General features: G+C 40.0%; 1 protein-coding gene across 3 annotated transcripts; it reads left to right on the forward strand.

Moving 5' to 3' along the window:
• Positions 1-88: 88 nt before the first annotated feature.
• LOC110839626 (retinol dehydrogenase 11) lies at positions 89-14,808 on the forward strand. 3 transcript variants are annotated; one of them, XM_087345532.1, is made up of 6 exons: positions 89-262; positions 10,253-10,456; positions 10,581-10,739; positions 12,036-12,155; positions 13,043-13,250; positions 14,544-14,808. In XM_087345532.1, exons 2-6 carry the CDS (start codon positions 10,267-10,269, stop codon positions 14,677-14,679), a joined length of 813 nt encoding a protein of 270 aa, XP_087201658.1. In that variant the 5' UTR covers positions 89-262; positions 10,253-10,266; the 3' UTR covers positions 14,680-14,808. The 3 variants fall into 3 exon arrangements, with proteins under 3 accessions (XP_087201658.1, XP_087201659.1, XP_021939698.2); XM_087345533.1 differs by having other exon boundaries at positions 89-258; XM_022084006.2 differs by lacking the exon at positions 89-262 and adding an exon at positions 2,920-3,083.
• The last annotated feature ends 155 nt before the right edge of the window (positions 14,809-14,963 follow it).

The following is a 14,963-nucleotide window of genomic DNA, read 5'->3' on the forward strand; positions in this document are numbered from 1 at the left end:
ATGTCAAGAAAGATTAGGAGCTTGACCCCCGCTGACCCCAAGTGCCTGCATGGGAATGTCGCGGGGGGCTTTACTTTATTATTTAATCTTCGAAAGGGTTGCGCATGCGTGCGGGGAGGTTAAGCCGGTTTATGAGGGGGAACTGATGGGGACTGAATTCTTCTCGCCAGAACACAGTCACTCACTCTCTCTCTGGCTGTAGCTACAAGGTCGGTCGGCAACGTCTCCCGGCTGGGCACTCCCTTCGAGGGGACTTTGGTTTGTATGTGTTTTCTTGTAGTAGTTGCCCGTCCTGATTGTTATCGAATTGTTTTGTTGGTGGACGGGGCAGCCACTTGGTTCCTCTGGGTTGTCTAGGCCGGGGAGACGAATTGTGTATTGCCGAGAGTGGGCCGTGTCGTGGGGACTTTGTTGTGTTTATATGTTTTAATTAAGAGTTTTCTTGTTTGTAATAGTTTTATCAATGACCCCTGGTAATGTGTATATGTGGCATTTGTATTAAGAAATTAAATAGTTTCATTGCCAATTGTATTTTGTTGTGTTTGAGTACAATCCTTGTCTGGGGCGTAGGCCAAGCGAACCATCGACACATAGAACTGTACACCTCCTCCCCGTTTCGACTGTCGTTGAGACAGGGGAGAGCGGATTAATATAATCTGTGGATACATTGTAAAAAAGATATACAACTATGGCCACCAGATGACAGCACCTCAATCGCCTGCAACTCGTATTGTTGGTCTTGCCCATTGTTGATAATGCGACCCGTTGCTAGACCAAAACGCCCGTAACTAAGAAACAAATGCTAATTCGATGATGCCGGCTGGCACACTGATTCACTATGAATGTAGGCCGCACCTCCTAGCGGCAGAAGCTCGTACTACATCCGGTTCGCCCTCTATTGACACAGACTTGAAACTTTCTGATCGCACCTCATATTTACATGATAAATCATAACCCCCATTGCTTACATGTATTATAATAGCTGAGAATTTTTGGTTCAAGTAAATTCGTCTATGGCAGTGTTATTCAACCTTTTTTGTTCGCGTACCCTCAGATATAATTTCTCTTCCAACTTTGTACCCCCAAATTTGTTGGTGTATAATTCAAGTTATACATAGTATATAATCTACATCTAAAATAAATTAAATAAATTACATTACTGATTATTCAGTATTTATCATATAATAATTTTTTTTTTTAAATTTAACGTACCCCCTAAGATGTCTTCGCGTACCCCCAGGGGTACGCGTACCCCAGGTTGAATACCACTGGTCTATGGAGTACGAGGCGTGAGATAGGAGGTAATATTTTAGTGTTGGATTGAACTTATTTTTATTTCAATTCAGACATTTTGTAGCGTGAAAAAGCACATGATTTGAAGCTTTCACAGCGAATAAAATCTGTAAAATCTTCTCGGGCTATCAGCCACATCAATTAGTTACACAAAACGTTGGTCACTTGGTGTAACCAATTAGATTTTATTGATTATTATAAATTGTTATTAACTTCCAGTGTGGTATTACATAAAGTATGGCTTTGGAAAGTGGGACCTTTTATTTTTTATAAAAAAAACGTTGTTTTATGAATTTTATGATTTAATATGAATAAATTTGTTTGATAATGACCTCTTGTGGTCGAAAATCGTTTGGCACTATCTGTCCTTTCAAAGTGTAAACAGTTATGTTTGTGTGCATTATTTTATATAAAATATAAATCTCTAAATTTCCGTGACATTTTTCTTTCAAAATCAATGAACATATTGATCATGCCGTATTGAGTCTTATGCTTTATAGGCTACGTACGTTTTGCAAGAGTCACAGAGGCCACTGACTGAGGTACTTGGAAGAACCGATGTCAACATTTCTTTTAAAGAAACCTGTTGCTAAGATCTTTCCAGTCGGTGTTAATCCAATTATGCCCGTAACGTTTCTTAGAAATGTCGCGAAATTACGTTCAAGTTCCGACAACTTAATTCTTTGTTATTATATTATTGTGAATATTTTTAGGTGGTTACTAACAATCTTGTGGTAAAATTTTTCTTACGTGGAATTCAACATAAAACATCATGCTTAAAATCATATCGGCTTAAGACACTCGTGAAAAATATTTTCTGACATTATCTGGAGTGACTGAGATAAATCACGGAAACAGGCAAGATAACACGTCTGCGGACCAAGGTACGAACTCGGGATCTCCCAAATACGAAGGATTGCGAAATAGTGTGTCGTATAGGCCCACATAAAATATATGGCAAATGTCTGACATTAGTGGACAATTATTGGTAATCTGTGTGAGAAGACTTTTTGAGAGTGCTGAATATTATATGTGACATTGATACAAACTTTTGGCACATAAGCAGCGAAAATTTAAATAATGGACTACTAGCTTCGTCATGTCTGTCCGTCTGTCCGTGTATCATGACTGGAGAACCTTCGAATGGATTTTCATAAAGAAACTGATGTTTAAACGTTTTACTGAAATTTTTCAGTACATTCCATTTTTTTTTTTTTTCCAAAGTCACAAAGTAATAACGAACATTTTGCACAAAATATTTGTCAGTGCAAAAAAAAAAAATACTGCATATTTAACAAGGAAATGTGAAATTTATAAAGACATATGTTTGCTTATTACACGTTTTCTGTAAGTCATACCGTTTTGCAGCATGACTAAACATGAGTTGGCAGTCATGAATTGAAAATCTGCGGAAATTACAGAGCAAACGCGGAAGGATAGTATTTATTTCCTAACGTGTCCACCTATCGGTTACCGTAACAACCACATATGTAAGGTTAACATACAACTTACACCACAGAGAATTACGATAATAAATTTACAATTTTTACGTAATTGTCGTTAATGTTACATATCATAATTTTAGTGCTCTGTAAGGGGCTTACGGAGCGTGTCTTAGCTTAGTCAATCCTAACATAACTCCGCTGAGTTTTACAACGTGTGGTTGGTCGTGATGGTTTGTTGGGCCAGGTATAACAATAGCACTGTCCGATTGGACGGTAAGATTGCTGTCGTCACTGGTGCAAATAGTGGCATTGGCAAGGCAACCACTCTGGATTTCGTAATGAGAGGTGATTTCCATTAGGGAATAAGTTTATTAATTTCACAAAAAAGTTCTCATATATATCATTATATTCAAACAAACAATATTACGTTAGTTAGCTGGCTAGCCTGCTACGTATTCTGATATTTAAAAAGCGAGACTAGAAAAGCATAATACATATTGGAATACACAGAATTTGAGGCATATTTTCATTGTATCTTTGCATTCTGAATGATCACAGGTGAAATATAAAGATACTGTATCACACCATACAGACCGACATCGCGTATAAATATATAACAGACGATATGTAAGCATAAACGTCTTTCTATAACAAATCTTATCTATGAGATGATAAAGTTGTGTCATATTGTGATAAATATATATTTGTTTAAATCTTGTCAGTCTAATAACAATAAAATTCCTATTAAATATTAAAATATTACTATAATTAACATTTAAATATTTAAAATATATTAAATGATGTTCTCTATCGAAATGTTCGATTTACATTAGATCATCACTTTTTTACACGACATGTTTCAGTTCTAAAAGAACCATCTTCAGGTGTATAAAATAAATAATAAATAAAAATAAAATGCAACTTTTAGTCAGATGTTTATCGGATTTCAAATGATATTTTCTTCCAGATTTAAAAATACAATAAAATCTGGAAGAAAACATCATTTGAAATCCGATAAACATCTGACTAAAAGTTGCATTTAAGAAATTACATTTAAGTTTATATAATTTTATATACCTGAAGATGGTTCTTTTAGAACTGAAACATGTCGTGTAAAAAGTGATGATCTAATGTAAATCGAACATTTCGATAGAGAACATCATTTAATATATTTTAAATATTTAAATGTTAATTATAGTAATATTTTAATATTTAATAGGAATTTTATTGTGATTAGACTGACAAGATTTAAACAAATAAACAAATAAATCTTATCTAGTTGTCTTCTGTAACTAGAGAGAAATTCTAGCTAAATGAAATCTAATTTACACACTTTCTACTATTATCATCATTAGTATCACCAGACGTGTGTCCCAAGTCGTTAATGGTGTCTTATAACAGTCGTTCCATTTTACTTAGGATTGCCTGACTCAGTAAGAGGTGTGAATTTTCTTTGATTTTGGTAGGATTTACCGATTAAAGATGATTGTGGTCTCAAGTGATTTGATGGGATTTGCTTAGTGGTAGAAACGAGAATCGACCAAGGGAATATTCATAGTGAAGCTTCAAAAGATCACCAACGATGTAACTTCTGCGTCGATCGTCGGTGTAGACACTTTGATGATGAAGCAAGAACACGTCAGTTTCCGTATGGAGATTTATTTTGGTTGAAATTGAGCCAGGTTAAATTTTATCTACTCAATATCGCACTCTTCAGTAACGGAAGATGTGTGAATTAGCGATGTAAGTTCACGTTATAATACAATTTGGTTATGTGAATTCGCTGTGATTAATACTGATAAGAAACTTTATAAATTTAAACCCAGTTGAGGGGACGTCATATAATTGTAGATTGAAGTTACAATACTTTTGGTTTCTGTCAGAATTTCTTACCGGTAGGCAAATTTTTGTCCGAAATGTCGCTGCGAAGTGACACATATCCTAGCTTCATTATGTTAAAGATTCAGTTTCGTGTCTGCTTCAAATTTGAATTCAAACCAGGCATCCCGATTGGCCCTACTTAATTCACTACCGTGACGTACGATGGCGAAACAAATGCAGTACAGTAACACATGCATCAGGCGTACGAATTGAGTAGGAAGTTTAAGAATGGCGCGTATAATATGACAGATATACCTCGACCTGGCCGCCATGTTGAACTTGTGTCATAGTTCAGCGAACCGTATCATTCATGATGTGTTGCAGTGCTACAAAGTGTCTGTAAAGTATAATGCCTGACTTGAACCTGGTTAGGTTAGGTTAGGTTAGGTTAGGTTAGGTTAGGTTAGGTTAGGTTAGGTTAGGTTAGGTTAGGTTATGTTAGGTTAGGTTAGGTTTTGTGACGATACGAAGTAGAAGGCGGTGGCTTCCTGCATCCACAGGTCCGACGGGAAAAGTTTGTTTGAAATCTATTGGTCAGTTCTCGCGATGTCTCCTCGGAATTTCTAAATCAAATTTAAGCACACTGAAACGATAAACAGCGTTATTAATCGTCGGGACTTTTTCCACCATCTGTTCTTTAAAATCACGACGTTTCGGAGGCTGATTCTGTCTCCGTCTTCAGGTGAGAGGTACCTACTCCGCTGGGTACCTTAGATAGAACTAGTATCTGTCACTGGACAATTGCAATTGCACGATTTATATTTTCCGGTGACAGAGACTAGCTCATTCTAACGGACCCCAGCACAACTGAAGACGACGAAAGATCCAGTCATCAAATCTTTGCGAAATGTTTCTGATAGCAAACGATGGGCAAAGTCCAAATACCCAAGAATATAAAGTGACTTTCTAACTTTACGTCTGTCCGTGTAATAGAATACAAACTGATTAATTTTTTTAGAGGTGCTTACTACCAACATCATTAGTGTATTCTGATGATGGAGGCAGTAAGCACCTCTAAAACGTCGGTTAATTTATATGAGACTGCACGACGTAACATCCATTAACACCGTTTATCTTAGTACTCTCCGCCTTGAGAACTTGATATCTTACTTGACATGTCACAATCCCTTCCCTTATTCTTTTAAAATCAATGGTAGAAAACCATTGCGATGTGAGATTTTTCAGCGCATTGGTCGCTGGCTGCGTCATGTAAACGGTCATGTGTTTGAGCTCCGATATAGAAGAAATGTTTTATTTTATCTGAAAATATATAAATTAATGAAAATAAACTATCGAATCTCCTAGATTTTAAGATACCATCGATTATAAGATTTAGTAATTGGTTTGGAGGCGAAGAATACGTATATTACAATGGGAATTGTCAATATTCAAACATAAATTGTCCTGTAAGATTTGAGGTTTTCTCAGTGGTGAGTATGAAGATTTCTGTCTTCTGGGTTGTTGCGCTGTGTAGTCTGGTAGATGTTAACCAACGTTTCAGAGGTCATACTGCCTCCGTCATCAGGGCGATGAGTATGAAGATTTCTGTCTTCTGGGTTGTTGCGCTGTGTAGTCTGGTAGATGTTAACCAACGTTTCAGAGGTCATACTGCCTCCGTCATCAGGGCGATGAGTATGAAGATTTCTGTCTTCTGGGTTCTTGCGCTGTGTAGTCTGGTCGATGTTTACCAACGTTTCGGAGGTCATACTGCCTCCGTCATCAGAGTATGAAGATTTCTGTCTTCTGGGTTGTTGCGCTGTGTAGTCTGGTAGATGTTAACCAACGTTTCAGAGGTCATACTGCCTCCATCATCGGGGCGATGAGTATGAAGATTTCTGTCTTCTGGGTTGTTGCGCTGTGTAGTCTGGTCGATGTTTACCAACGTTTCAGAGGTCATACTGCCTCCATCATCAGGGCGATGAGTATGAAGATTTCTGTCTTCTGGGTTGTTGCGCTGTGTAGTCTGGTCGATGTTTACCAACGTTTCGGAGGTCATACTGCCTCCATCATCAGGGCGATGAGTATGAAGATTTCTGTCTTCTGGGTTGTTGCGCTGTGTAGTCTGGTAGATGTTAACCAACGTTTCAGAGGTCATACTGCCTCCGTCATCAGGGCGATGAGTATGAAGATTTCTGTCTTCTGGGTTGTTGCGCTGTGTAGTCTGGTAGATGTTAACCAACGTTTCAGAGGTCATACTGCCTCCGTCATCAGGGCGATGAGTATGAAGATTTCTGTCTTCTGGGTTCTTGCGCTGTGTAGTCTGGTAGATGTTAACCAACGTTTCAGAGGTCATACTGCCTCCGTCATCAGGGCGATGAGTATGAAGATTTCTGTCTTCTGGGTTGTTGCGCTGTGTAGTCTGGTAGATGTTAACCAACGTTTCAGAGGTCATACTGCCTCCGTCATCAGGGCGATGAGTATGAAGATTTCTGTCTTCTGGGTTCTTGCGCTGTGTAGTCTGGTAGATGTTAACCAACGTTTCAGAGGTCATACTGCCTCCGTCATCAGGGCGATGAGTATGAAGATTTCTGTCTTCTGGGTTGTTGCGCTGTGTAGTCTGGTAGATGTTAACCAACGTTTCAGAGGTCATACTGCCTCCGTCATCAGGGCGATGAGTATGAAGATTTCTGTCTTCTGGGTTCTTGCGCTGTGTAGTCTGGTAGATGTTAACCAACGTTTCAGAGGTCATACTGCCTCCGTCATCAGGGCGATGAGTATGAAGATTTCTGTCTTCTGGGTTGTTGCGCTGTGTAGTCTGGTAGATGTTAACCAACGTTTCAGAGGTCATACTGCCTCCGTCATCAGGGCGATGAGTATGAAGATTTCTGTCTTCTGGGTTCTTGCGCTGTGTAGTCTGGTCGATGTTTACCAACGTTTCGGAGGTCATACTGCCTCCGTCATCAGAGTATGAAGATTTCTGTCTTCTGGGTTGTTGCGCTGTGTAGTCTGGTAGATGTTAACCAACGTTTCAGAGGTCATACTGCCTCCATCATCGGGGCGATGAGTATGAAGATTTCTGTCTTCTGGGTTGTTGCGCTGTGTAGTCTGGTCGATGTTTACCAACGTTTCAGAGGTCATACTGCCTCCATCATCAGGGCGATGAGTATGAAGATTTCTGTCTTCTGGGTTGTTGCGCTGTGTAGTCTGGTCGATGTTTACCAACGTTTCGGAGGTCATACTGCCTCCATCATCAGGGCGATGAGTATGAAGATTTCTGTCTTCTGGGTTGTTGCGCTGTGTAGTCTGGTCGATGTTTACCAACGTTTCAGAGGTCATACTGCCTCCATCATCAGGGCGATGAGTATGAAGATTTCTGTCTTCTGGGTTGTTGCGCTGTGTAGTCTGGTCGATGTTTACCAACGTTTCAGAGGTCATACTGCCTCCATCATCAGAGCGATGAAGATTTCTGTCTTCTGGGTTGTTGCGCTGTGTAGTCTGGTCGATGTTAACCAACGTTTCAGAGGTCATACTGCCTCCGTCATCAGAGTATGAAGATTTCTGTCTTCTGGGTTGTTGCACTGTTTAGTCTGGTCGATGTTTACCAACGTTTCGGAGGTCATCGCCCTAATGACGGAGGCAGTATGACCTCTGAAACGTTGGTTAACATCGACCAGACTAAACAGCGCAACAACCCAGAAGACAGAAATCTTCATACATTGTACTTGTATTAATATTTTCGAAATCTCCTTTGTTGCTAACTTTGAGATTACTATTTAATTACTGGAAAGACTTTTCTTGCCTTTTAGTCATGCAATGCAACGTTTATTCTTAGACGTCGTGAAATGTTAGGATGCACCATGATTTCAAGAATGTTTTAACGTGGATATATGTGCTTCTTAAATTCGAGGACACACTATTAAATTATATAATTAAGTTCCTGAATCCCGTTGTATAAGTAGGATGCATAATGGAAAATGTTTTTATTTACAGAGGAGGACTGGAAAGGCAAGACAGTTAATGTAAATCCGTTCTTATGATAAGAAAAGTTCCCGATATCTTTTGATTTATTCCAACGTCATTGTACTTAGTAACTACGATAATTTTCTGTACGAGCCGCGTCATTTTTAAACCTCAACTTTAGTCAAGGTTGTGCAAAAAAGAAGACCCAAGTCTTCTCTCCACGAAATAATATTTTTTTCACATGGGAAAGTTCGCAAATCGCTGTTGTGTAACTCACTGATTGTAGAGTCAAGGCTAGCGTGTCTGTCGTGTCCTACTTACATCGCGTGTTTCTCTACGAATGTAACCTAACCTAACATTCATTTATAAGAAGACATGAATGACATTGGAGAACAGGCTGGTGGCAAATCTTAACCACAGCCATTCAGGTTTTTATAAATTCTTTGCGATTAAAACTGTCTCTAGGTTTCCAATCCAACCACTTCATTCTCTTAGAATGTAATTTCTGATTATTATTCTTCTTCTTCTATGGCTCTCCGGTCCGTATTCGTTCCATGGCCTTCTCAATTCACCTCTTCCATTCGGTCCTCTGTTAGGTCCGTCTGTCCGAGGCTTTCATTGAGGTTTCTGATTATTTAACTTATTAATACAAGGTGCGATCGGAATGTTTCCAGACTGTGTCAATAGAGGGCGAACCGGATGTAGTACGAGCTTCTGCCGCTAGGGGGTGCGGCCTACATTCATAGTGAATCAGTGTACCAGCCGGCATCATCGAATTAACATTTGTTTCTTAGTTACGGGCGTTTTGGTAGTGCATTACACCAACCCTCCTGCGATTTCGGAATGGCGTGTGCATCAAATTTTGCCAAAGACTCGCCAAAACGGCTACGGAAACCTATGAAATGCTAAAGCAAGCATTTGGGGAGTCCGCAATGGGTCGTGCACAAACTTTTGTGTGGCATTCACGTTTTAAAAATGGCCGAACCTCTGTCGATGATGACGAGCGTTCTGGACGACCATCTTCGAGCACAACGCCCGAAAATGTTACGAAGATTCGGCAGGCCATTCACGAAGATCGACGTCGTACCATCAACGACTTGTGCGACATTGTTGGGATAGGCTATGTGACCTGTCAGCTGATTCTAAAGGAAGAACTCCACATGCGACGCATTATGACAAAGCGCCAGCGCACACCGCCCTCAAAGTTCGGCAGTTTTTGGCCTCAAACACCATGGCCGTCATCCCGCACCCTCCTTAGCTCCGTGTGACTTCCTCCTCTTCCCAAAGATGAAAATTCAGCTAAAGGGAAGGAGATTTGAGACGATAGAAGAGATTCATGCAGAATCGCAGATGGTGCTTGACAGGCTGACAAAGAAAGATTTCCAGGGATGCTTCCAGGCTTGGCAGCGGCGCTGGGATCGTTGTGTTCACTCCCAGGGGAACTACTTCGAGGGTGATGGATGAATTTAATACCTGAGATAAGTGTACGGGTTTTTATATGCGCAGTCTTGAAACTTTCCGATCGCACCTCGTACATTTGCACATTCTTTCCCGGGCTCCCAGTCGCCATTTTGTAAAGTCTCTGAACAAAATGAAGTACAGGATTTTTTCATTTCGATCAGCTTGTCGTACCTACCCTTCTAATGCCACCCAGAGAGATACTCATTGTGATGCAATGCATCCAAAAATATCAAGAATCGGAAGAATTTGCGACAGTGAGATGGTTTTTGCAGGGGCGCGGGTTATCATGGCCTGCAGAGACATCAAGAAGGCCGATGAAGTAGCGAAGGATATTCTCAGTCAGACGGAGAATGTAGAGGGGGCAGGTACAGTGGAGGTCGTGCCCCTGAACCTGGGGTCCCTCGCCTCCGTGCGAAAATGTGCACAGGAAATCCTGAGGACAGAGGACAAGATCCATCTGCTAGTCAACAACGCAGGTACCGCGCTCTGTCTGACCTTGAAAGAGCCACAACGAGTTTATAACAATTTATTGTCTGATTCATGAGCTACTGATAACCATGACCTTGAAATAATATTTAGATAAGTTTTGTTGTTTTCCAGGGGTCATGATGTGTCCCCAGAGCAAGACAGAAGATGGGTTCGAGACCCACATCGGGGTCAACCACTTGGGTCATTTTCTTTTCACCTGTATGCTTCTGAGTCGTATCATCCGGTCAGCCCCCGCCAGGATCGTCACTGTTTCGTCCGTTGCACACCAATGTGAGTTTACAACTTGATGTTTTTCATTAATATCCTTTTATATGTCATAGGTAGGAACAGATTGTGATGTAATTGGGTGATTACAAAGTGAATTATTTGCTTAAAACACAAGATGAATTTATTTCACATGATTGCAATAGTTCATTTCCTCACTGCGCCGGAAATACTGTTCTTTCGGTCTCGTGCTGCCAGTCGGTAACTGCTCATTACTCGGTTGACGTCTGCGACTCAGTCGGCACGCGAGTGCAGATAACCTCACAATCCATACTTTTTCTGGTAATTACGAGTTTGATTACGAACTTTGGAATTGTTCGGTTACGTTTGGAAACACTGGAAGAAATTTCTAAACACACTGTGTCCGCTTAAGGGTTAAAGTGGTTACAGGGGGTTGTAGAACAAAAGAAACCCCCAAGGATTCTTAATTATCTACTTATCAAGTATCTAAACTTGGAGCATGACTGTCCCTCGGCAATCCTAGTTCCGTTAACCACCGTACATTTTAGTTAATAAATAAACGGAAAATTCTGTGGTTTCCGCACCAAGGAATCCACATTTTCTGAGGGCACGAACATAATGGCATTCTATATTTAGTGATTGAACAAGTCCAATTTGGCTTTCATTAGTGTTAACAGTGACCTCCGTGGATACCAATATTTCAGTACTGATGATGGAGGTAGTGTGTTCTTTCAAAATGTTGTTGTGTGCCAACAAGACAAACTTCATTGCTGTCCATAATACCAACATCAACATCATTAACGCCGTGGCAACCTCAAATCTCATGTGATGAATTCTATTATGTGTCATATCTTAACTCTGATTATCATCTACAGCTCCGACTAATCCTTAGAATCTGTGAAGTGGGCGTTGCCAACTACCAGTGTTTTTATGACAGCATGTTGGCTTTCTGTACTTAGGTCAAGGTTAGATCACGAAGAGACAGATTCTGTGTTCTATCGAAGGTTCCTTCGGAATCGATTACAATCGATATATGGCGTGGAATGAGGTTAGAAAATGACATTGGTATTTAAAGACATAAAGATTTGAAACAGAGGTTGTAACGCGGTTAGTCCTTAAAACAAACATAGAATATTATCTCTCAAGCATCTTCCTTTAGTTATAGCCCTGATAATGGAGGCAGCAAGACCCTCTAAGACTTCGGGACACTTCTACCATACTACACAATGCAAACAAATCTTATCGCTGTGATCACAGATAATGAATATTTTAGAGTTTTGTTAACAGAACACAACTTAATGCTACAGGGTGTGTTGTTTATGATTGTTATTCCTGTCATAGGGGGAACCATGTATTTGGAAGACATAAACTTGAAACAGTCATACACCCCGTGGAAGGCTTACCGTCAGAGCAAACTTGCAAATCTGTTGTTCACCAAGGAACTAGCAAGAAGGCTTCAAGGTAGACGTCTTAGTTAATGCAGTAAACCCTCGATTTAAGGGACTGTTTGGACGAAGAAGTGTCGGGTAATGTTGATTGTCCTTTAGAAGTTGCGAAGTTGTTTTTATGACGCCAGAAATGCGTCCTCAGACCATAAAATAGTCCGTTGAAACTGAAAATACCTCGCGTCGAAAAAGAAATTCACAATATCACACTTAAAACCGAAATTCGTTAAATCGAGGTTTACTCTCAATTCTGCTGTGCACAAATTTTATTGCATGAACTGATTATGACGAGGTAACTGTTCCTGCAAAGCGTTATGTCATTCACCTCTTGACGCTGTCCTGTATATATCTGTGCACGTAACACTGTTTTCTTTTCAGCGTAATAGCTGAAGTTTTGGTTAACTATAACAAGGGTATCCCCCCCCCCCTCAGCAAACACACGCCAGAAAAATTTGCAAGGATATTTGAAGCAAATAATGTTTACGTACATGAACAATGCCACGGTGGTCTAGCGGTTAGAACGCTGGCCTTGTAATCCTGGGGTCTCGGGTTCGATTCCCGGCGGTGCCCGGATTTATAACTTGTGTTGGGCAAGGCCGTGGTCTAGGCAACACGGAGTTTTACTCCGTGGCATCCCAACAATTACTCCATTCACACACAGAAGAAGGCAATGGCAAACCACTTCTGGATCATCTGCCAAGAACGTATATGAACAGGTCCCAGTCCGAGAAAAGGATGGAAGGATCCTGTTCATATGGACCTGTCGTCAGACAGAACACTAAATAAATATACATGAACAATTATATGCATGAATAACTGAGCCGAAGATGTTGGACACTCACGACACGCAACGAAAATATTCTCATACTCTTCTACACACCCTCGTACACTTAACCTGTTTAGACACTGGTGTTACAACATACGCGGTGCATCCCGGTCTCGTCAATACGGACCTACAGCGACACATGGACGACGCCTACTTCGTGGGACTCAGCATGATGACGCGGTTTGTTGCTACGTTGTTATTCAAGAGTCCGGAAGAAGGCGCTCAGACCTCCATCTATTGTTCGGTGGACGAAAATCAGCAAAATAAGACAGGGCTCTATTACAGGTGGGGACACTTACACTACATCAGTGGTACCAAATTTGTAAATGAAGAATCTCTTGAGCATTTACGCTTTTCGTACGTTGCTAGTATTATCTTGTGGAAATTTGTAGAGGTTTAATATACACGTTCTTTGCTAATTTTTCTTTTCTGTGTGTTAGAAGCTGACATAAAAGAAATTGACCAAATTGTGCACATTTTACTCAGGCTTTGCCATTTGTCAGCATACAGAGTAAGAATATTTTTAAAGTAATAATTATTAACGAGCTCTTTCCTGCTTATCTTATTCACAGAAGTAACTTGAGCGAACTGCAATCTAATTTATTATTCTTACACAACGCAGGAAAATGGTGTAGCATCGAATGAGATGGGATATTATTATTTATGAGGACGTATAAATTTCATTCATGATATATCTCAATTAAGATGGATTCTGTAACACTGGAATGTCCAAGAACTTTCATTATGGTCGCTAAAATATGCTAATCATCCATCTCGTCATGTTTTATAACAGTTGTCTGTCCTTCCAATATGGCGTTTTCAATTAATTCTTTACCTTAATTGTTATTACTTTGAAAGTATCTATTTTTTTTTTCATAAGTCACGTTGGCTATAATTTGGTGTTGTGTAGATATATCAAGTACTGGACGTGGAGACAAATATATAACTTATATTTCACAGTTATAATTTAGGGAAGGGATGACCTCGGTTTGAATTTATTTATTTTTATATTTGGTCTTGTAAAATTTTTGTCCGTTGTGTCGTACATAAGCTGAATTAATTTCCTAATCATTTTCCGTTCTGGGATAGTTACTCAAGGCGATATGTCCTTATTGGTCTTGTAAGGTGCGTTTGAGTAGTGAGTGACCAGCCCACTGACTCTGCACAATTTCTACTCAATCCCGATTTGACTGCCAGAGCCATCTGTCAGTGAATCAGGAGACTTGGTGAGAAATTGTAGCAGAATTTCGCTTACAAAACATCTCGTAAATCTACGACATGGGACCGCCGACTTCCGAAGGAAGTTGAGCTAAGGATTTTTATCACCCTTTAAAATCCACCGACCTCGGCCGGGTTTGAACCCACGAACCTTGGGTCTAGTGGCGTGCACGCTAACCACCGAGGGTGAATTAATTTATGTAATTAAGAACACAATTTTTAAATATTAATACTACAACCAAATAAATTAATTCTTAGTTTCATAATGTTAGATTATATAATTATTTATGATATTAACGTATATGTTAATACACACGTGTTTAAATAAGAACTCAATGGCAATAATTAATTTTTATACAGCAATTGCAGTGAAAAGACATCGTCCAGTGAATCCCGTGACCCCGAGGTGGCCAGAAAACTTTGGGAGATTAGCAAGAAGATGGTGGGTCTGGAAAATTGGAACCTCGCCACTGTAGACCTTGTACAGCTCGTCTAGACAGACACCCGAGCTGTGGGAGAATTGTGTGGAGTCTGGATCACAATAATGTGTAATTTAATTGCTGGATTCCTTGTCTGAAATATTGATTTATTACTCGCACGATAATTATACCAGTTATTCCCATGATTACAGTTATTTACGGATTTTGAATTATCGTAACTATCGAATCTCTTGCCTAGTTTCACACTGCTAACAGACGCTCTCCAAGCTGTACCCATTAGAACACACGAAAGCCTGTCGTCTGTTGTTCGTTCAGTGGTTGTGGAACGAATGATTGTATT

This window comes from Zootermopsis nevadensis, unplaced genomic scaffold (assembly GCF_977971745.1).
Source record: "Zootermopsis nevadensis isolate Lab colony 2312 unplaced genomic scaffold, Znev_1.0 Znev_ptg000009l, whole genome shotgun sequence".
Lineage (NCBI taxonomy): Eukaryota > Metazoa > Arthropoda > Insecta > Blattodea > Termopsidae > Zootermopsis > Zootermopsis nevadensis.

What these genes read in the sequence shown, in the direction of transcription:
- LOC110839626 (XM_022084006.2), top strand. Translation starts at nt 2,966, where the DNA reads ATGGTTTGTTGGGCCAGGTATAACAATAGCACTGTCCGATTGGACGGT. An exon ending in ACTAGCAAGAAGGCTTCAAG is followed by an intron (nt 12,156 to 13,042) that starts GTAGACGTCTTA and finishes TAACCTGTTTAG; the next exon opens with ACACTGGTGTTACAACATAC. An exon ending in AAGACAGGGCTCTATTACAG is followed by an intron (nt 13,251 to 14,543) that starts GTGGGGACACTT and finishes ATTTTTATACAG; the next exon opens with CAATTGCAGTGAAAAGACAT.